The following is a 23534-nucleotide window of genomic DNA, read 5'->3' on the forward strand; positions in this document are numbered from 1 at the left end:
AAGATGAGATATTTAAACAATTTTCATGATTTCAAAAATGTATAGAAAATGGAATGCTGAAAAATAAAATACTGAGTATATCTCTAAAGGCTCCTGTTGGAAATTGCTGCAGTCTAAAATCGGAAATGTGGGGAGAAGAAATATTTTTCAAAGTAACACAAAACATGATTTTAGCCCCCCAAATGCAATATCAAGAATTAAAAGGGAAAAAAAATCCTTTCTAAAGTCTCAGAAATAAATATTTGTGTTATTCTGTAGACAAGCAGCTGAGTTGACTGATTATTTAAATTTTGTTTCAACACGAACCAGAAAAAAACTTACAGTAACTTGTGGAGGCCTAAAGAAACATCTTCCCTGACCTGCTCTCCCAACCTTAGCAACTCGCCTCTCAGGCTCCTGCCTCCTACAGGCTGGGATAACAGATGGACGTCTCAGGTAAGATGGACAAACATTTCCAGTTAGGCTTTTTGAAGGGGCAGTAATACATAGAGGAAGATTTATTCACCCTGTCCATGTTTCACTTTGAGGCTGGTTGGAAGAAATCATTTTTCTTTATCCAGTAAGATCCGAAACACCAAAAACTCCACTACTCCATCAAGAGAGAATGAGATGGAAACTTCTGTCAGAAGAGGGGGTGGGTTTGGAGAAAGGAAGGGCAAAATGTTTAGGAGATCATCGAGAGAGGGAGAAAGGGACACCTGAGAGGAGCAACCCTCTGACACACATCCTGATTCAAGGGGAAAAGTGAAGGACACTTTGCACCACCTCTGCCCTCTGTGTGCGGGCTTGGGTGTCTGTGAAAGTTTTATTTCTGGTGGTGAACTGTTCCTTCCTGTCCTTCCAAGTTTTAAGGGCGTAGCTAAGAGGTTGCATCTACGATGTGCAAGGCACGATTCAGTGATAACGTGCTCTTCTTTGCACCAGAAGATAATGCTACTATTCATCCTCATGGTGCATGTTGTTTTCTATTCACAGGGATAATTTTACGCTAATCCTGCCACTCCGTTTCCTTGGACTCCATGGAGACCAGCTGCTCCTGTGAGCAGGCAGCTGGTGGAGGCTGCTGAGCAGCTAACTGGCCAGCATGGGAAAGAGCCTGTGACTTCCACTCACGGACTGAAAGCTCAGTCATCAACGAAGTGTGAGCTTGAGTCCCTTGGAGCCAGGTTGTCAGCGCTCCAGTGCTTACAAATTGTGAAGAGTAATCCAGTTTACCTGTCTTCATTCAATCTCAATTTTTTATCCATAAAATAGGAATAATAATTGCCCTCTCATGGTGTTTTTGAGGGGACTTAATAAGCTAAAAGGATGTAAAACATTTATGTCAGCAACTAAATAGGCACTATTTGACACTTCCAGCAAAAATTATTATTATTATTATTATTATTATTATTATTATTATAACAACAGCAACATGATGCCTTTCCTTCGTAAGTAATTCTTACTGTGTCAACTTGGGCCAGGAGGAGAAACAGCTGGTCACACTCTAGGCATTAAAAGCAGTGGCCAACAGAAAAGCCTTGTTCTCATCAATGTGTGTGTGAATAGGTGGAGAGATGTTTATGGAAAGTCTTACGCAAAATTTAAAGTGATCAGAAACTCTCCTATTGCACCTCAGAGAATCCTGAGAATGTCTGTGTTTGAAAAATTCTTTGCCTGATTCCTAGTTTGAGTTAGAGTTTAAACCCTTCTCTTCATTTCGGGTCTTACAGTCTCCACCTGTGAAGTTGTTCTTCCTTCTGAATGAGATATTTGTTGATCATACTGTGCCACTGTCAGAGACTTGACATATTACCACACCTATTCACCAGCTGGTGGATGGCCTGCCCTTCATTCTTAATTCTTTAATCATGTTAAAGTTTTCTATACTATGACACATCTCACGAGACTTTCGGGAAATGCTAAGAAACTTTCTCTGCAGAGATAAAAATAATGATGCTGAGTCATTTCCTTTGTTGCTCTTTGAATTTCCATATAAAGTTATCAACTGAGTATACCTTGCCTGGTCTAGCAAGTATGCTTGCTTAACGTGGGTTAATACTGGTGTTATTAGTCACTTCAGTTGCTCAAGAGCTGAGATCAGGTAGGCAATCCCTGAGTTCATCTTTAAAAAAAAAAAAATAGATGACTGTAGTCATATTCAGGAATAAAAGGCTCTGTGGCTAATGAATGACCAAAAATGATCTCAGCAGAATTGAGAGCATTTCATAGTAACACATACTGACCCAGAACTCTGAAAATGCTGGAGGCCAGAAGTTTGGTGTTCCTCATTCTTTTATTTTTCCCTGCAATTGGTCATTGTCTTTCCATTTATGAATTTCTTTTTTTTACTCTTTTGATAGAGTCTGTCCTACTCCAAATTCTCTGCTTATTTGATTTTTAAACAGAATTTGTGGTTTGAATTAAACGCCACTTTTTGGAAATTGACTTTATTTGAAAAACACCTTTCTACAATTTTTTTTTTCCTACACTGGCATTCACTTAGAAGAGAGAAAAGGAGCCACACAGATATTTTGGAGGTAAGTACCTCTTTTCAGATGAACCTCTCTTTGCTGGGGAGCTTTGGCTAGGGTGGTGCTCCCTAAAGGAAGCAAGACACTGGAAGTTAAGTTTCCAGAGCTTAAGGCATTGAACAATCATGCTTTAACCCACATCCAGGGCATCTGACCTTCCAATTTTGTACTTTGCCAACTGCAGGAAGGAATTGTTGAAATCTGTTGAGTTGTCATGACAGACAGGGCCATATGGAAAGTGCTGGAAAAAGTCTTTCTTAGACTATAATTGCCTTGATGGGCAGAAACTCTGTGTTCTGTTCAGCTATGGAGTGTGCATGGCCCATGGTGCTGGAGGTAGTGTTCCAGGTTTCTTGTTCAAGGCAAAAGTCAACCCAATATTGAAATGGGGCAATGAAAATATTCTGCTTGCCTGAAGGAGACAATTATGTTTTACTTTCTTTTATTTATAGGCTCATGTTCCTTAATCCGTGAATACACATAATGTGTACACAGATTGATGATATAAACCAAAACAAAACCAAGAAATGGTTTTATGGTTTATTTGTAGTCAGCAGACAAAGTTGCCTCGGATGTGTTGTTCCCTCTAATCGAGCATCTAGTGCTGCGGAGAGTCCGAGCATGGAGGTCAGCCAGGCTCTGCAGCACAACAGTTGCAGGTCAAGCTCTGGAGCCAGATGTCTTGGGTGTGAATTCTGCTCCATAACTTCTTTTTTTTAATTTAATTTTAAATTGGTTTGTTTTGTTTTGCTGGGTTTTTTTTTGGGGGGGGGGTGCAGGTAATTAGGTTTGTTTGTTTGTTTATTTATTTAATGGAGGTACTGGGGATTGGACCCAAGACCCAGGACCTCGTTCGTGCTAAGCACACACTCTACCACTGAGTTATACCCTCCCGCCTCCATAACTTCTTCACATCTCCGTGCTTCAGCCTTCCTATCTAGAAAACCACTACAATAATTGTACCTAACTCATCAACTTGTTATGAAAATTAAATACATTAATATAGACACATTTAAAAGTGCTTCAGATAGTGCCTCGCACATAGTAAGCACTAGAGAACTCTTGGTTGTAATTACTATGATTTGTAAATTTCTATTATCACTAAGAATCCAGGATTTTGTGCCATTGCACACGGTTCTCCATAATCAAAAAGTTGATTGCAAATTCAGCAAATTATCTCTCTCTCTCCTTCTTGTTCTTTCATTTTCTTCCTCTCTCCCCTTCTCTGTTTCTTTCTATTTCCTTTTCTCTTTTAATCTCTTCATTTAGAGCTCTGGCTTTATATCCACATTGTGATACTTGATATTTCCAGCCTTCCCTTTGTCGTGTTTTTAATGGCAGTGATGTGGGCAGGAGTTGTCCTGGGAAGAAGGGCAGGGCCGTGCTGTCCACATCCCAAGGATGAGAAGGCGATGCTTCGGTTGCTAGGGGCTCCCACTCCATACCACCCCCCACGCCCACCCAGAGGAAGGAGCATTTTTCTGTGTGGGGGCGGTACTCATGTTGGAAGGGGATGGTTGATGGTGTTATTTTTGTTCCCCACAAATGTGGATGTTTAAAATAGTGCTTTATTCAATCGGCATAAGTGACACATAAACTATGTATAGTGGTGGAACTGGGCCTGGCAGGTGATGAGGGCCAGATCTCACCCAACCAAGAGTCGTGGTTCTCCGCTGATAGCGCCCAAGGGATCTGCCCTGAGGATGGCCAGCACAGAACCCCCATCTTGGGTTGCCTGGCAAGTTCACTTGCACAACTACCGAAATGTCTAAAATGGAGGGACCTCAGAGCCAGTGAGCTGGGACCTTGGCTTCGTTTCCATGGGACATGCCAGTGGCTCACATTTCCTCTCTGAACCTCCCTCCAAGCCGCACTGTACTCATAAAGGGTAAGTGTATTCGTTGTTCTTTCGTGCCTTTTGACTCGGTGCCCTGCAGGTCTGGAATGCAGCCAGTGTAACCGAGTCGTCAGGCTGCAGATCAGGCTATATTTAATTGCAGGTTTATTGTCTTGCCATGGTTTTATAAGTTTAGGGAACTTTTTTGAGATTGTAGGGATTTGAATTTGTGTCAGTTTTGACTCATGTGCTCCTTTTTTAGTGACTATAATTAAAAAGTTTATTTAAAGTGTTGAGTTTTAAGTCTTTGAAAATTGCTCTTTTATACTTCAAGTCAACACAGTAAGGATTCTAGAAGGAATACTTCCTGTTTTTAAACAGATTATGTTTCATAAAGTGGAACTTTGGGGGAGGAGGGCTAGCGTATTTTACTCTATGAAAAGTTGTATTACCAGAACTCAACTGATTTGAGATGAAAGAGAAAGAAAATGTATAGATTTTGAGACAAACATAAAGCTACCATATGTCCAAGGGAGATTTTGAAGTCCTTCTGGAGTGTCCTTAATTGATTTGAAATGCAATCCTGAATTTGGATTTTATTTAAGAACAAGGGGGAAAAAAACATTTAATCATGTAAAAGATGGCAGTGAGTAAAGAATAATTTCATACTTGCTAGACATCATTGTAATAGATTACATAGGACATTTGGTTGACTTCAATTAGAACCCACGTGCCTCCTCCACCCCCCAACATTCTCTCTTCATCTCAGAGCCTCTTCTCTCTACCCTTAAGTGTGGTTTCAGTATGACTAGGGAATAGACACTAAAAATATTTCTGGAATGACGTGACCCACTCTTACCCCATCCAGGAAAGGGACAAGGCTTCACCAGAAACAGCACATGCTTTCCTTTCATTTCGGGGAGTCCCAGGGTCAACCTGCAGATGCTGCTCCTTCCGTGGCCGATGGCATTCAGACTCCTAGCTGCCGAAGGTTCCAGGCAAACAATTGGACAGAACAGCTCAGCTACGGGAAGCTGGTTACGGTCTCGGCCAGAGCAGCAGCCCCCTGGCCACAGACCACCTCTACCACCCCATCCAGGAGCCTTCCCACCTCCCTCAGTCTTGCCCGGGACCCGCTGCAGGGGCTGAAGAACTGGAAGGTGGTGGCAGCCGCCGCCGTGGCGCCTACAGCCTTGGGGCCATTCCAGGCACGTGGGACCCTGCTTCGGGCAACTCTGCAGCCCCTCCAGGGCCAGAGGGGGACCCAGGACAGCCCCAGTGCTCACCACAGTCTCTTCTTGTTGCTGAAACCCAGGCGAGCGCTCAGAATGGAAGCTGCCTCTCCTGAGCTGAATGTGCAGGCCAGACTGAAGGAGGTGGGGGACAGGGTGAGCAGAGCTCAAGATAGCCAGGAGCTAAAGCAGCAGCTGCGGCCACTTCCCAAGCCATCAGCCTCCTCCCAGCGAGAAGCAAAATATGTAGAGATGCGCGCTTCAGCGGGAGTCCAGAGGGAGAGTCCCCGGACTGTGAGACTCACGCTGGAGCAGAGCCCAGGGGATCGGAGGGGCTCCAGGAGTCCCAAGGAGAAAACCCAAGATGAACCCAGCAGTCAAGAGGGCGAGGCTCCAGCCCCCCAGAAGAATCCTGCCTCCTCGGAATTGTCCAGGTCCCAGGTCTCCCGCACTGATAAGGGCAGCAACCTCTCACCTTCATCCTTCTCCTCCTCCCCGGTGGACAAAGCAGAAGAAGGTGGCCTTTCCAAGATGGATGATACCACCACATCCACAGGGGCTCTGGCCACCTCGTCCTCATCGTTGGGCTTTGAGAGTGACAGCGGTGAGAATGCAGTGAGCTGTCGGCCTGGGGGAGAAGAAGGGAAAAAAGCAGGAGGAGGGGGAGGAAGAGGAGCAGGGAGAGGTGGGGGAGGAGGAGATGGAACAGAGTGCAGAGACATTATTGCCAAGTCTCAGGGCAGCAGGGACCCCCCCAAAAATCAGGAGGCTCACTACATCACCACCCATGAGATCCAGCTGAGCGAGGTAGAGCAGGACATGGATTTCGATGTGGGCTTGGCCTCCCGCTGGGATTTCGAGGACAACAACGTGATCTACTCATTCGTGGACTATGCTTCCTTTGGTGGCAGCGACGAGACCCCAGGGGACGTCACCACCCCGACCGAAGAGGACGACGACAACAGCTGCTACCTCAGCACCACTCCTAGCACCAACGCCACCCGGACACCCAGCCCCACCAGCAGTGACCCCGCCCGTCCCGGCGCAGGCAGCAGCGGCCGCGACACCAGCAGCACGGAAGTGGGCAGCGGCCCCTCGGACAGTGACCCCACTCCCCCACCCACCGGGCCTGGCACTGCCACCCCGTGTGAGCCCTTGCCGGAGCCCCCGGAGGCAGCTTCAGGCGCAGCAGCCGCCGCAAGCAGCTGTGGGAGTACAGCAAGCCAGATCCTCCTATCAATCAAACCGACTTCCCGGGCTATAAATGAGCCTAGCAACGTGTGTGCAAAGCAAAACATTATTTACGCTGCCAAGCATGAAGGCGACATGAGCCTCCGCGTCTCTACAGCTGCTGAACACAATTCAAGTTCACTGAAGCAAAACCCGGCTTCAGCCGTGGCTCAGGACCATGCAAAGAAATTCATTGCCGTCCCTGCTCGCCTGCAAACCCGGTGCGGGGCGATCCGGGCGAAGGAGCTGGTGGACTACTCCAGCGGAGCCTCCAGTGCCGTGAGCGAGCTGGACGATGCGGACAAAGAGGTGCGTAACCTGACCTCCCGGGCCTTCCGGAGCCTCGCTTACCCCTACTTTGAGGCTCTAAACATCAGCTCCCGGGAGTCCTCCGCACTCTCTGAAGTCGGCTTTGGGCGTTGGTCGACCTTCCTGGACTTGAAATGTGGAGGTGTTGGAGCCAGGGTGGAACAGAGCCTCCTCAGGAGCAGCGCAGCCTCCGTGGCTGCGGGTCTGAGGAAGGGCAGTGGGGCCAGGACAACCGCAGACCAGCTCTACATCCAGTCCAAGAAGTCCCAGACCAAGGCCTTGGAGTTCGTAGTCAGCAAAGTCGAGGGGGAAATCAAACACGTGGAGACACCTCTGTGTTTCCAGAAGCAGGTCCAGTCGGGCCCCCGTGTGGTCACCCTTCTCGAGCCTCTGAATTTATGCAGTGAGAGCAAAGCCAGCTCAGCCGCTGGACCCAACAGGGCCACAACCAAAGGCCCCAGCAAGGGCCCTGGGTCGGTGTACACCGATGATGGCTCAGAGACCTCTGAGAGCAGCAAGCCGGCCTCCCGCGCTGATGGCCCCCAGAAGAAGTCCAAGTTTGCTTCCAGTCTGCTCAAAAATGTCATCTCCAAGAAGATGCAGCGGGAGCATGAGTTCAAAATGGAGAGGGGAGAAGTCACTGACACATCCCACCATAACCTCTCCAGCACCTCCAAAGAGACTGAGCGCCCTCCTCCGGGGGGTGAGAAGCAGCGGGAAAGGGGCCTGCAGAGGCAGAGTTCTCGCCACTCAGAGGCCGGCTCTGAGTACACGGTGGTCAGCATGTCTGATGCAGGTGGGGAGGGGTCCCTAACCGAGTCGAAATCCCCAATTTTCAAAGCCAGTGCCCCTCGGGAGAGCCACACAGGCTCCAGCCGTAATTTCACTGATGGACACGCTGAAGAAGTGTGTGAAATTAAAAAGAGTGCATCAGAGACTGTCAAGGGCATCTTCCTCCGTAGTCAGAACAGTGCATTCCGGTCATGGAAGGAGAAAGAGGCTGAGAAGCGGGAAGAAAAAGCCCCCATTGGGAAGCTGAAACTCCCCAAAGGAGGTGACTGGAGGGCTGATCTCGGGGAGATCTCTGCCAGCAAGTCCACCATCATGTCTCGCCTCTTTGTCCCCAATATCCAGCAGACACCTAAGGACAAGCAGCCAGGGAAGCAGGCCACCAAATACCCTGCTGCCCAGGCCACCTCCACGGCAGTGATTAGGCCCAAGGCTCCTGAAATCAAGATCCGGCTGGGGAGTGTGCAACAGCCAAGCTCTGACTTCAACATTGCCAAGTTGCTCACGCCCAAACTGGCCAGTGGTAGCGCCTCTAACCTCTTCAAGACCACAGAGGACAACAGCAGGGCACAACAGAAACTATTCCGGGGGGACAACCTGGAAAAAGTGCCCCAGTTCCAGGTGAGAGACGTCAGAGACAAGTCCAAGGCCCAAGGCCCCCTCCACCAGGTGAGAGATGTCCGGAAACTAATCAAAGGGTCCGGGGACAGCAGTGACAAGGGCAGTGTTACCCCAGAGCAGGGGCTGACCGGGCCCAAACCCCGGCAGCTGGCTCCTGCAGCTGGTGGCTCAGGATCCCTGTCCCCCATGGTGATTACATGCCAGACTCTTGTCAACCAGAGGGAAGAGAGCATGGACCGAGAGCCGAGGGACAACATGGGCAAGGTGGGTAGCAGCCGGGCCTTGAACTCCTCCTCGCCAGAAGGGACTGTCCTGGTTCACAGGGCATCTGGCAGGCTGCCTGTGGCCACCATCGCTCCCAATAAACCGGAGCAGGGCTCATACCTGCCTGTGCTCAAGATTGTCTCCAAGGCTTCTGCTCAGAGGACCCCAGAGAAGGTCAAGGAGGAGGAGGTCAAGGAGGACGGGAAAGGCCCCAAGCCATCCCGGAATGCCCTGGAGAAGCTGACGGCCGCCGTGAGGTCCATGGAAGAGCTGTACAGCTTCAACAGGAACGAGTGGAAGCGGAAAAGTGACCCCTTGCCCCTGATGACCGACAGCCACGTCCTGTCGCTCATCGCCAGTGAGGAGAGGGAGGGGGCTGGGGGTGCTGAGCGGGACCCTGACAAGCTGGCTAGACGGCTGGGTGAGGCAGAAGAGCGGAGCACCGGAAACAAAGGCGGGGTGGTCCTGCGAGGGGGTCCCGTGGAGCGTCTGCAGCGGAGAAACTCCAACCCGAGCGCCGAGAGTGTGTCCGCCCGCGCGGCCGCCTTCGAGAACCTGGCCAGGGAACGGCCCCGGTCCCTGTATATTCCCCCCGTGCACAAGGATGTGGATAGAACCCAGCCCCTGCAGCCCCTGCCCCCCCTCCCCAGCAACCGGAATGTGTTCACAGTGAGTGCCAGCAGCACCCAGAAGACCGGGGGTGTGGCTGGCAAGTTCCCACAAGGGCCTTCTCCGGAGAGTCCTTCAGCAGCCAAGAGCATCAGATCACAGGGACTCCGATCCCTCAAGATCTCTCCCGCCACCAGGGCACCTCTCGAAGAGGTGACCAACAGGAAAAATGGCAGCAATTTGGAAAAGAGCAATAGTGACTGTGAGAATTACCTGACCATCCCCCTTAAAGGAAGCTCTGCAGCCGGGGAGCTTCCAGGCAGGCCTGGGGCTGGGAGGGAGGGGCCCCCAGCCTCCTCTGCAGCCACCCTCTGCAGCTTGCCCCCGCTGAGTGCCCGCAGTCAGGTCCCCAGTAGCCCCAAAGGCTCTCAGGTCAGCGGAACCAGCCGGCCAGCGTGGCGCACCAAACCTGACAACCCCCGGGAGACCGTCGCTGCCCCCCCAGGGCCACAGAGCCCTGAGCATCCCCCCACCGCCATCTACCGCCAGCAGCCGCTGCCCTTCACCCTGCAGGGGGCCCAGCCCCAGGTCCTCTGCTTCTCCCCGCCAGGCATGCCTGCCCCAGCCCCTGCAGGCCCAGCTCCAGTCCCCACAGACCCCTTCCAGCAGCCACAGCCTCAGCAGACCCAGCGCAAGATGCTCCTGGATGTGACGACTGGCCAGTACTATTTGGTGGACACGCCAGTACAGCCCATGACCCGGCGACTGTTTGACCCCGAGACAGGGCAGTATGTAGATGTGCCCATGACCTCCCAGCAGCAGGCTGTGGCTCCCATGTCCCTCCCTATGCCTCCTTTGGCCCTGAGTCCCGGGGCCTATGGACCCACCTACATGATCTACCCTGGGTTTCTGCCCACGGTGCTGCCCGCCAATGCCCTGCAGCCCACACCAATTGCTCACACTCCAGGGGGTGGTGAGCTCTCCCCCATGGCAGCAGAGCCCCCCAGCAAAGAGGCAGCGGCCGCATTCACTGAGGCCCCATACTTCATGGCCTCTCGTCAGTCTCCTGCCTCTTCCTCCTCTGCCCCAGCAGCCACAGCCCAGCTGGTGGGGGCCAAGGGCTTCGCCCAGCTGCACGGCAAGCCTGTCATCAGCATCACTTCGCAGCCCCTGGGGCCGCGGATCATTGCCCCCCCCTCCTTCGACGGCACCACCATGAGCTTTGTGGTGGAACACAGATGAGGAGAGGTCACCAGAAACCACAACAGAGCAGCTGGTGAGTGAATGTCACTTCAATAATCGGGTTTAAGGGATTAAAGGCAATTCTGTTTCATTGTGTTTGAAGTGGCAGATTTACGGCCCAGGAGGCTGTTTTTAGAAATGGGCATTTCGGAAGAATAAAGCAAAACCCCATCCAAATTATTAAGGAGCTGATTTTCTAGCCAAGCTTCCTTCTCTCCACACTCCTCAGTCCAGTGGCTGGCCTCTCCCCTTTGACCTTTCCAAATTGCCTGAGTGTTTTTCCCACAGTGAGTAGGAGGGATGTGAACTTTGGATCTGTCAGGTTAGCCTTGGGTGAAGACTGGCAGGGGGAAGAAATGAAAACCCGGTCTGGATTTTGTGGAGTGAGCTTCGCTCTATTCCTGGCTGCCGCAGTGACAGAGGCACGTGCATCCACGGGAACACCGTCAATCAGGCTGCTCCTCAGGGCAGGGGGAGTCAAAGACTGATGTGTTCTTGTTAGGAGGTTGCTCTCAAATCTGCAGAAAGGCTTCTTTCCCTCCACCACACTTAAAGATTCTTATACAAAGAGACTGTATTTTTAAGCTCCTGTTTTTGTTTTCAGACAATCAGAATACTTTTTTCTTAGGCGAGGCCAGGGTCTTTAAGGTACCACACACACACACACACACACACACACACACACACAGCATGACCACTACAAGGGGGGAAAATTCCAGAGCTTTGGTGGCTCCTTGGATAGAGATGCTGTGTTTGATCTAGTCTGTTCAGACGAATCCACTGTGCTCTACTGTGAATCCCTACAGGGGCTCCTTTTCATATCTGCATTCTCTCCCTTTGGAAAGAATCAAATTCCCCTTGCTCCCTCTAAAGGGAATCAGATAGAGTAGTTTCCTGACACCTACCGAGTTAATCCAAATTCAGACAGGAATCCTTGCTGTAACCACACAGTCTGTGAAACTTGGCAGAAAAGGTGAGCTTGGCTTTCCCTGAACCAGACACTTCAGGTCAAACACATAAGACAGAAGCCACCTTCTGATACAGCAAAAAGCTGCCAGCACTGTGGGGACAAATTTGCGCCCTCATTCCCCTGTCCTCCTCAGAGCAGGGAGGACATCATTAATGCCCTGGGGCTTTCACTCCTTGGCAAGATCATAAGAACGGCGATAATGGGGAGAGAAAATCTTTGCCTACAGGAAAGAAAAAAAACCATTCCTCCCCTGTCTGAGCTGAAAAGCAGTAGAGGAACATCATTTCTTTGTGCAGTGAAAGAGTCTAAAATTAGGATGCAGAATCATTAGATTAGAGTCACAGCGATTTCTCACCAGCTGTGTTCTTGGGCATGCATGACACTCATGGGTCAATAATATCTACGTAAAATTTATCTGAACGCCAGATAACAGTGTATTGCAAAATTAAGGGATTGTTACCCTGCATCGTATTTACTGGACTGCAGGACAACATTCGGCCACTGTTCAGAAATCCTTGGGTCTTTCTCAGAGCAATCAGGTGAAAGCGTAAGTCTCATTTTACTTACAGTCTAGAAGTAGATGATTGGAATTCTTCCTTTCCAAGAATTTGCAACAAGCACTGTGTGAATCACAGATAAAGAGGGCAGGGGAGGATTAAAGATAAATAATGTTCAGTTAGAAAATTTTTTTTAAATCCATGTGGAAGAGGCTCAGAATTAAAGAATCAGTTTTGCAGAAGGAAAAGTGTAGCCTCTGCACAAAAGCGTCTTCATCTTCTGGACAGGTAGGGTGTTTACCTAAGGCTATTTTGGAGCAGCTAATCCTCCGAGGCCTTTCTGTGAGCTGTGGAGGTGCAGAGCAAGGGGAAGGGAGGACAGGGCTCAGAGGAGGGAGGAACCGGGCACACATTCACATCGTGTCCCCTTGGCAGCTGCCTTTGGCCTTTCTCCTGTCTGCTGAGCCTGGAGAGATTAGCCCTGGAGTTGTATCAGACACAGATACAAATCAGAGTTTTTCATATGGGAGATTTGAACAATGATCTCTCTGAAAGCTTTTCCCTTCTTCAGCCTTTATTTTAGTCCATAGCCCTCAAGACAGACAGAAAGGCAAAAGCTGGCTTCCTGATTTGACTGGTCAGGAACTAATTAGTAGCTTTTTGCATACAGGCAAAAATCCAATGACCCAAATTCAGATAATAGCTCAAATCTCCCTGCAAGTTCTGTGCCACCTTCCAAAGAAAAGCCAGATACATAAAAAAGACGTGTATAGTACTTTTCCTTATGTGGAAAAAAATTCCAACAGTGTTCGGATTCATCAAAAATTACATTGTACACACTCATTCATCAGTGGGTATTCATGCAGATGATCAGAGTGACAAGTCTTGGAAGCTGGTTTCAGTTTAAGACTTCTTTTGAATACTAGGCTTATTTCAGAGTTTCTCCTTAAGGTAAATAGGGTTTCATGTGCCCTTTTCAACTAAGAAGTCACATAAATGATTTGATCCAAGCACAGCATTTCACAGAGAAGACTGGGGCTTAGAAGGAGATGGTTTTGCTGAGGTCCCCAGGCAGTGAGAGAGCCAGGCAGGCCCCGTGGGGCTGGCTCCCAGCTCCTGGACCAGGCCTTGTGCCCTGCGGGCCGCTGCTTGTTCCTTGGTAGGAGACAGGGAGCAAACGGAGGATGGCAGACGAGTGGAATGAGCTCTGACCTGGCAGCCAGAACACCTGGATCTGCTGTGCCTCTCCAAACATTTGTAAATGAATGTCTGAAATGCAGTAATTCCCTCATTCATTCTACAAATTACGTGTTTACTGTCTGCCAGTCATGGTGTACTACTCTGCAGTGAGGCTATAAGCCCACATGTGACCTGGTACCGTCCCACAGGTCCGGAGCCTACACTCCAGCTGGAGGACACAGACCTGGACACACAGAACCCCAAAGCCAGTGTTCAAGGCCTGCGTTAACCTTTAAGAATCCTTCCAGCTCCAATAATAAGCATTTCATCATCTATTTTTAGCTGTACATTGTAACAGGGAGCCCTGCTTTCTCCCCCATACAGATCCAAGCACAGCCAGCCGCTGCTGCGCTCTGAGTATTCCGTTATGAGTCTCCCTCTAGTTCTGCTTCTGTAGCTGAGTCTTTCCCACTTCTTTTCTGCCTGTGGTCAAAGCTGCAGTCCTCCTCAAACTTTGCCAGGTCACAACCCCCCTCAGAAGATAATTAGAATATTATTTATGTTCTTTTTCCTTTAGTAAGGACATCACACATTATGAGGAATGGACAAGGCTGTTGACAGCCAGTGGCCCAGTGGCTAGAGAGTCACAACAGGAACCCGTCTGGCACACACCAGTATGCCAGGCTCACCAGTCTAAACTTCTCTATTTCCTCTTTTTTTTGTTAGGCCTTTTGTGTTTTAGGCCTTTGTTGTTTGTTGATTTTTGTTTTGAAAGTCGCTTCTCCCCGGGATCTTTGATGCCCTTCCTGGTGAGATGGTTTTGGTTTGGGTTTTCTGCTGCCCAGGGCAGGTAGCTGACTTGTTCCCTCTCCTGCTTCCTCCTGCCCACCCACTTAGATGCCATATTTATTTTAAAATTTTATTTGAAACTTGCTACTAAATACCATTTACAAAGGCATAAAGATAAATATGTAATAATAGCAGCAGAAGACTTTCACTGGCACCATGCCTGCTACCCGGTGGGTATTGCAATTATTTTGTTTTGTTTGAATATGGTTTTTTTCAGTAAAACTTAACCCATTTTCTTCTCCTTTTCTGAGTGTGCTTTATGCCGTTTCTACATTGTTAGTCCTTCTTTCCTCCCTACTTCCTCAGAGTTATTTGTACCCCTTAAGCATAACCCCACACATCTGAAGGAGAAAGAGAAACGGGGCTGGATTCAGGGGGAACTGTTTTTGTAGAGTTTTCTAAGGGGGCCTCAAAGGATCCTTAGATTATCAAACCATGTCCCACGATGTTAAAATTGCAGAAGGAAATTGAGGCTCAGAGAGGTTAAGTGACTCCTCTTAAGTCACAGTGTCCCTTTGGGGCAGAGTTGGGATCAAAATCTGAATTATCACCAGACCGGAGTCTACTTTCTATTTGCTTCCTTCTTACAGCTGCCCAGTCCCTTTCTCTTTGTCCTGCCAGGACCGCTCTCCTTTGGTGGTCCTCCTTCCTGGAATCGGGCCCATGAGCTTACGTCTCCTTCTTTCTTCTCTTGCCATTTATTTGAAAATTTATTTTCTGTTCTCTGTTTTGTGTTTTTTATTTTAAATTCCCTATTGTGGCTTCTCCTTCCCATTCACTTGACTGTTGATGTAGTTCAGCGCCCCACCTTGCTTGTTCTCTTCTCCTCTCCTCCCTTTTTGCTTGAGCTTTGCTGTTATCACAGGCTGGACAGCCTCAAGGGTGGGCTGGGGGTGGGGGGGACTGTGGCTCCCTCACCTGCACGTTCTCCCCACCTGTGCCTGAGGCCAGGCCGTGGGGCTGCAGGCTGCAAGCTCCACGTTTCCTTTTCAGCTCACATTGTATTACGTTTCTGAAGCAATTCATTTATTTCTAATTTTTTCCCCTAACTTGATTGTGGCTTCCTCTCCCAATTATTATATAGAGCCACTGTTTTATTTTATTATCTTCCTCATATCTTTTTCATCGTTTCTTTTCTCTGTTTCTCTTTTCTTGGATTGCAGCTTTCCCCACTTTTATTATTTTGTGCCTTTCTCCACAATTTTATTGCCTGTATATTTTCTTCTTGACCCTCTATAAAATTAATAAAAAATGAAAAGTAATAGCTAATGTGTATTAATCATTTATTATTATTTAGAAGATTTAATATCATTTATTACTTATGAAGATTTAACATCATGCTACCTGATCCTTTAAACCACTGGGTACTATTCTTATCCTTAATTGACAAATGAAAAAAGAACTTGTCCCAGATCAATAGATCAACTGAAATACAGGCCCTTCAAGTTCGGTGGCCCGTGCTCTGAGATGACCCCTGGTTTGCACACTTTCTCCCTCTCTGCCCTCCTCGTCTTGGTTCCTTGTTGTGAATTGTCACTGTTCCCTTATTTGGAAAAAGATTAAGACACTGACCCTGGATCTGGTGGTCTAGTATATACTAAGCTTCTATGTGTGTTTTTCTTTTGATTAAAAAGTTAGCTCTCCTTAGTCATTAAAACATCGTATGCCCCAAAGAGAAAGTTTCCTCACTTCTAGGGGCTGTGGCTCCCAGTCTGTGTGTGTGTTGCAGGGGGAGGGGGTAGACGGGTGGTGGGATGTCACCTGAGAGTGGGATCTCCCCACTGGATGCCAATGGGTTCATGCATTGCAGTCGAAGGGGAGCTGAGTAGCTTTGCCCAAAGTCCAGATACGTGCACCTTGGAGTCAGGCAGCCTCAGCTCAAAATCTTACTCCTCTGGGCAAGTGACCTGCCCTTTCTAGACCTCAGTTTCCTCAACTGTAAAATGGGGATACCTTGCAGGAGTGTTGTGAAAATTGAATTGTAAAATCACTGCAAAAGACATATCACACAGTCCACGGCATGGACTAAGAGTTCAATCTCCCTTGGAGACTAGAACCTTATAAATGCCTCACAAGCCCCTGTTCTCTTAGGGGCCTCCCCCAGGGCAGAAAGTCAGCTCTTATTCATGCAGACACTCAGGGCAACACCAGGGGCTCATACGCAAGACCGCTTGATATTTCCCCAAACCAGGCCATGCCCACAGCTCTGTAGTCCCCTTGGCGCTGCCTGATCCCTTGGGACAGGCCAGTTGGCTGTGGCCAGGGGACTCTAGTATCCCCTACAGCTTTCCAGCACATTATACAGCTCTGGGTACAGTTTGCCAGCTGCATGTCATGATTTTCCTCTCTGTCTGGGCGCAGGCCTGTGTGAAGCAAGGGAAAATCTGACCCAGCATCCCCGCTGAACTCTGTCATGTGTTCTGGTCCTAAAATCGTGGGACACCATCCAAGCCAAACTGCCTGATGCCACAGTGTGGTCACTGTCTCGTCTTCACAGACTTCTTCATGACCCTCTGATAGGTTAAATTGGCTGTTTTTATTATTTTATTCTTAAGAGGAATTGGAGCAACTGCATTACTTTCAAGATTTCAAACAAAATTCCTCTGAAGTGAATATAAGCTGAAGCAATATCTTGTGAATGAACGAAAAGGCCATATCTAGACTATGGGCCCTTAAAAAGGGGCCAGCGGTTTATAGAAGTAGATTTCTCCTCTGAATCTCAGACTGCTCCCCCACCCTGTAGTGTTCCCCGTCTCCCCCTCTCTTTCTCCCCTCTCTCTGTGCTGCCTCTGCTAAAGGAGTCTTTGCAAACCTTGCTTCATGATGGGACTCAGCCTGAGTTGTGGTTAGATCCTTGGATCATCACTGAAATTATTCTTCTTGGCCATATATTGTCTTCTCCTCCCCTTGCAGTTATATTTTCTTTTCCTGTTGCTGCTCTGTGTCTCATAAGGTAGAAAAACTTAAGTTTAGCAAATGAGAAGTTTCCAAACCCACAACAGTCCCTTTAGTCTTGAAAGTCATTTCTTGATATAAAATACAAAAGAGTAAAATCAACAAATTTGAAGTGTATATATATATATATATATGAGCTATAAATCCATAATGAGACTTATAGACTTCTTTTTTCTTAAGCATGTGTTTAACACAGGCCAGTTTCTAGATGGCAGGATTAAAATAGCCTTTGCCACATGACTTTGATTGCATATAATTGATTAGATAGCTGTTATTTGAAACTTCTTGGAGGTTATTTTTCACATGATAGAGCCCTCTTAATCCTTAACAAATATTACCTGTAGGTCACTCTATTTCTGTCTCCATTGATATTAAGTCCAAATACCAACTCCCAAATGTTAATTTTAAAAGTTCTTTAGGCAAAATCCTGATAGATAAACTATGCTTAGAGAGCGATTAATAGAAAGAAAGGGCTAATTTTCAGTAAGCTTGTGAACATGTGAATGCTTGTCTTCGAATGGATCTAACTAAATTATAGGCTCTAACCAGTATATCTCATTTTAAACAAAATGCACAATATGAAATTCCACATAATTTAGGCAGTGATCATTCATTTTACAAGGATTCTCAGGATAGAGTTCATTCATTTAACAAGATTAATAACTTACAGTAAATTTCAAATGTTTCAATTTAGTTTAAATATTTCTGCATTATATTACATGTTATACTATTTTATCTGCTATGGATGATTTCAGTGAAACTAAATCTTTAACTCTAAAATCATTTTTGAATGGTTGACTGCATTGAATTCATGTTTCAAAGAGAGCAATTTTTTGAAGGCAGTATGATGTCCTTTGGTTGAGAAACACATTTACCAAACGCATTTTAAAATGTGAACTTCATCATTATTAACATGGAAAATAACTAAATAGGTAAATAAAATGTATTTGCACATTTTTCTTGCTTCTTTAAGAGCGAGATTTACTTTTAGAAATAACAATCTTTTCTTTGATTATGTTTGTTTATAGGAGCAAGACAGAAAGATGGACAATTCTTCCTGTATCTGAAGGTTGCATTATAACAGCACAAAGAATTCATCTGAAAAACTTCCTCTACATGTGTTATTCTTAGTTTTTGCTTCTTATAAACCAAGTGTGTAAGTTTCTATATTTTTCTGAATAACCCTGTTAAGACAGTTTGTGTTATTTTAGTTTTACTAAGCTGATTGATTGAATTTTTTTTTCTGTGTAAAACTATTTCTTTTTATACTTTAATACAGGATATAAGCCTTCTGGTCATCTTTTCCCTCCTGCATTTGTGATAGGCAAACAATCTCTCAAGTGTTCTCATAGTTCAGTCAAAACATACAACAGAATAGGACTGGTTCTGCTGTAAACCAAACCAGCAAATCAGTCATTTGGATCACACATCTTCTTACAGATTCTTGGAGTAGAGCGGGACTAGCAGGCAGAGTTGTAGCACTTGTTTGGATTTAAAGATGATGGGTCTGCATTTTGAATACTATACCATCCACGCCTGGTCATTCTCTTGGTTGTGTTTTGTATGTTCTTTTCTTGGGTTCAGCATGATTTCAAATGTGATTGTGAAAAACAGTGGTTTTAACTTTTGTGCCTTGTTTTAACGTTCCCATTTGTACAATGCCATGAGACTATTTGTTGCCTTAAGATAGAACGGCTTGAAATACAGGAGAGCCAGTGGTTGCATTTAAAATGATTAAATTCTTAGTCTCGGAAAGGCATAAAATACCTATTTCCCTATAGGAATCCAACCTTTGTTGTGAGTGTATAGCATTATTTTTCTTCTTCAATGATTCCCGCCATAGTTGCATATGCCTGTCTCTCACGGATTGTTTGGAGTCTGAAGAGTGACCCATTTGGGGCAGTGGAGTGGGATGTAAGCTTTGTTTCGGTGGCTCTGAGTCTCTCCAGCCATAGCCATACCGATAGCAATGACCCAGGATTGTATCACTTGCTCCTTATGGTTTTAAGAGATGTTGAGAATCCAAGTCATAGAATCTTTCATCGACATTCAATACTGCCTCAGGGGTAGCCTAATTCTGAAGGTTCTTTTAGTGAGTGTTCACCGTGAGTTTTAAAGAGTTGACTGAATAGATAAATATTTAGCTTGTCATGATTAATAAGTGAGTCTATATATATTCAACAAATGTTACATTGAATTATTTCTTACTTTTTGAAAGAATAACTTGAAGATTCTCCCAGGCATTCTTTAAGGAATCTCCTCTTATTTATTTATTTGTTCAAAGATAAAGCATTATGATCATTTTTTTAAGCTTTATTTTGATTTTAATGGTCATCAATATTGGTTTCTGCTTAAAATTGCTTCTTGAAGCCACAGTATTTTAGATTATTCATGACTGAGGTATGAGTAAAAACTGAGTCTGATTTTTGTATGATTTATGTAACCTGATTACTTTGTAATTAAGCTCTCCATTGCAGACTCTTAAAAAAACGAAAACTCAATTTCACATTCAGGGCCTTCCTTAAAGAGTCCTTACTCTAAAAAGAAGTTCTGTTGGGTAAAAGGCAGAGTTTGAGGCAGAAACAGTCAGCTCTGGCCACAATTCAATCAATTGTTGGGCTGATGAACTATGAAATGAAGTGGATAGCCTCTGTGAGATGTGGAACATAAAGTCTGAAATAGTCTCTGTGTTTGGAAAAGATGCCCTTGCACCATATTGGGGAAGGTGTGACTCCTTTGTCACAGAGGTCTTCTTACCCAAGTACACAAACAGATTCACCCCAGAGCTTACTTAATTTCCCACCACGGGGAAACTTCTCTGACAGCATCGGCCCTTCCTCATGTTCAGTAGAGATTGGCTAGGTATGAAATCACCCAGTGTTGAAACAAGAAAGTAGATTCAGTCAAAGATCTCAAACCTACAATACTCACAGTGGCACCATGAGATCTCAAATATTTGAACACATCTGGTGAAACTTATATAGGATTTGGGTAGATAAAACTAAAATTGATAAGATTGCTTAAAAACTATGTGTGACTTTAGGAGAACCCAGCAGTCATGTTGAATTGTCAACTACTTGTCAGGTCTTCGTAAAGAGAGACATCTCCTTTCCTAGAACACATGGTAGAGTTCTTACCTACCAAGGGTCCAGGGACCCTGGAAGCTACTTATCATTAGAATCACCGGCAGATCTGAGCCTTATTCTCACATTGAGGTAAACTAGAACTAAGGAAAGGAAGGAGAACTTCTCATTTGCCAGTTCTATCAGAGAGGCCACATCCTCTGAGAAGCTACTACGGATGTAGTAAATGTCCAGATGGTTAAAAATGTAACTTTACAGTAAGTCTGTGAGCACTATATTACCTGCTGATAATTTTATGGTTCTCTATTTCATCAAACCATATAAAGCCAAACCAAAGCTGCGAGGCCATTTCCTACCTCAAATGATTGGGAAGAACATTTTTAAAGACATGAGGTAAATCGAAATTCTCATTTTCATTGTTTTATTATTTCTTGAGAGGTTGCATTGATATTTGTATGAAGTCGTTGTGCCCTTCCTTGTTTAACCAAAGTCAAGTGGACTAAATCAAGAGTCTAGGAAGCCCTCCAACTAGTAAAACTATTACCCTAGCAATGTGCCTTTAGCTGCTGAGCTACCCTCTTATGTTTCATGCCCACAAAACCATTAATAAGGCAGGTAGCATTTCCTGAACAGTGCCTGGAGCGTAAATCTAATCAGAATTGCAGAGCCAGGCTTTTGCCTTTTCCTGTCGGGGTTACATGGGTGACTCAGTTTTCCAGATGAACCGCAGGGCACTGTGGGTAGAAATCTCAGCCCGTTTCCTCTTTTTTCCATGTTGGTTAAATGGTCAGGTTGAAACATGCTCCATTTGAACTGTTTCTGGAAAACCAAACCCATTTGTAACCAGTATAAAAATTTAATTCACCAGAATGTATTTTCTTAAAAAGCACTCACTGAAATTGCCCTCAGGATTAAATGAAGCCCAGATACGCAGTTAGAGACTTAACCCATAGGCTCTCTGGATGTCTGTCTGTGTCTCTGGATGTCTGTCTGTATACAGCACTCTAGCTATATTGAGTAGATAAGCTAACACAAATTACACTTTGACATCTTTATGGTAAATCTTAAATGCTAACACACATTTCAAATTCATCCTTACATCACTAGGAAATATCCAGTGATGTAAGTTGCTTTTTCTTAATTTCAGATTTGATTTCATCATTCTTGCCTCTTAAAGAGATCTAACGCATTTTAATTATTTTCATATTTCATAGAAATGAAAGTCTGTGTTTGCTACAAACTGAATGCTCATGCTACCTGAAATAATACTTTGGACTGCAGGACAGTATTGATTCTTAAGTAGATTGACTATAATCTCATGATAAATATATATATATATATATATGCATGAGAAAACACATTCAATAATAGTCTCTGTGTTTTAAAACTATCACAGTATACATTTTCCTATGTGGTGCTTGAAGAGTTTCATTCTACAGTTTACAAGGTGTAGGTTTGCACCCCAAATTCTCAGGGTATGCTATTTTACCCAAATACTTGAAAGAAAAAGGTGCCCTGTATTTTATCAGTACTGTTGAGAGGGAAAATTATGTGTAGGTTTGTTTTAGAAAACTACTTATAAAAATCAAATTCACAAAATATGTTAGGCTTTTACACATAATTCCTAAAGAAATATACATATAGATATGATATATATTTTCAGGAGACTGTTTATATATTCTTAACTAACTTCTGGGTCCTAAGTAGACCTCACAGGTGCATAAAATCATTAATAAAGCATGTAGCATTTGCTAAATTGTACCTTGAGCTTGAATCTAATCAGAATTGCAGACTCTGGTCTTCTAGGGAAAAAAAAAATAACAAAAACATGTCCATCTATGGCATGTGTGATTACAAGACCCAGGGGAGGATTCTGAAAATTTGATTCATTTGTATGCCCCATGTCTCAGAAGAAAACTTAACGTTCACAGCAGTATTTGTAAGCTGTTAACATTCTTGTCTCATGTTGCAAACTAGAGTATATTATTAGATGTATTCCAATTTGATTCATAATGGTGCAGAATAAAACACACACACAACACATCTAATTTGATTTCTTTTTTTAAGTTTCATAATTGCTTTTTATAAGCTAGTGTTAATGGCAAAAAGTCCTTTCCAGGGCTCCCTGAAATTGCTTGTCATACCTGTGTCCTTTTTCTAGCAGGTAGTCTTTTTCTCCCCCTTTAAAGATGTAGGTTTCTTTATCTACATTGAAATCATCTTATTGTACAGTAAAGACAGTGGTGGTTGAAAAGAATGTGAAGACTGAGGAAGTTATGTCCCAAACAGAGGAGAGTCAATTGTGTGGTAAATGGAGAAAGACATTGGATAATGCTGAATTATACCCCTGACTATGAAAAAAGCCAGGGGTAAATGGAAAGAATGTGAAAACTTAAACTGCTCTCAAGGTAGAAATCTTGGTGGAGGAGTTCCTACCTGAGGCCTGATGTGATTCACTTGTGGAATGCAGTGAGCACGGCCGACAGTGCTGTGAACCCAGCCCGACAGCTCTGAGGGTCACTTCATCGGTGTCTCGCACGTGGAGAAAACTACGTAGACAAGGACTCTGTGAGACTAGCCTACTTACTTTAATTGCCAGCATTTGTAACTGATTGTGCAATCTTGTGTAATGGTCCTTTATTTTGACTCTTTTGGAAAAAAAATTGTTGTGTTGTTGTTGTTGTTTTTCCAGTAAACATAAATGCAAAGAAACCAAGCATTGCTTGTCTTTATTTTAACTCAAAAACAAGCTTCAGACAGTTTCATTTTCTTCTGTCTTCTAATTTAAATCCTTCATTTGACTAAAATACCCTATTATAGTGTTTCGCATCCAGGTTGCGTTAGTTTTCTCTTGCTGTGATGACTACAAATTTAGTGGCTTAAGACAATACAAATTTATTTTCTTACCGTTCTGGAGGTCAGAGTCTGGTATGGTCTTTCCCTGTACCCAGAGTGTGTCACCTGACGGACCAAAGACTGCTGGCATTATTAAGTAGCATTGTGAGGGGCACCAACCAACGTATGTGATGCTCCACTGACACCCAGAAGCAATCTGGACAACAAGTGTCCCTGAGGGTCCACACTGAGGCCCGCAAAAGTCACTGTGGTCATCCCCTTCAAAACCTAAATATGTCAGGCACACATTCAGGGACCCCCTGCACAGGGAGGATCAGTGCTGTCACATGTCAACCACTAGTCAGCTGAAGTCACTAAAACCTTAAGATTAAAGCCCCCCAAAGACTTGAACCCACACTTTACAAAGACATACATCTTAGATTCCTCACATTTGTCCAGGGTCGGGGGTTGTAGGGCAAGAAAGAAAACTGAGGGCAGATCCAGACCTTGTATTTTCCTG

The 23534-nt window shown here is 45.4% G+C and overlaps 1 protein-coding gene across 1 annotated transcript; it reads left to right on the top strand.

Annotated features, from left to right (window-relative positions):
- The first annotated feature begins 2461 nt into the window (after positions 1-2461).
- On the top strand, positions 2462-22880 carry C2H4orf54 (chromosome 2 C4orf54 homolog). Its single transcript, XM_072972869.1, has 5 exons — positions 2462-2519; positions 5219-10680; positions 18125-18252; positions 20506-20572; positions 22588-22880. The coding sequence occupies exon 2, from the start codon at positions 5250-5252 to the stop codon at positions 10644-10646; it is 5397 nt and encodes a 1798-aa protein (XP_072828970.1). The 5' UTR covers positions 2462-2519; positions 5219-5249; the 3' UTR covers positions 10647-10680; positions 18125-18252; positions 20506-20572; positions 22588-22880.
- The last annotated feature ends 654 nt before the right edge of the window (positions 22881-23534 follow it).

Source organism: Vicugna pacos, chromosome 2, assembly GCF_048564905.1.
Source record: "Vicugna pacos chromosome 2, VicPac4, whole genome shotgun sequence".
Taxonomy (NCBI): Eukaryota; Metazoa; Chordata; class Mammalia; order Artiodactyla; family Camelidae; genus Vicugna; species Vicugna pacos.

Bases quoted from the DNA above. Each gene is read 5' to 3' on its own strand.
- C2H4orf54 (XM_072972869.1), top strand. From the start codon at position 5,250: ATGCTTTCCTTTCATTTCGGGGAGTCCCAGGGTCAACCTGCAGATGCT.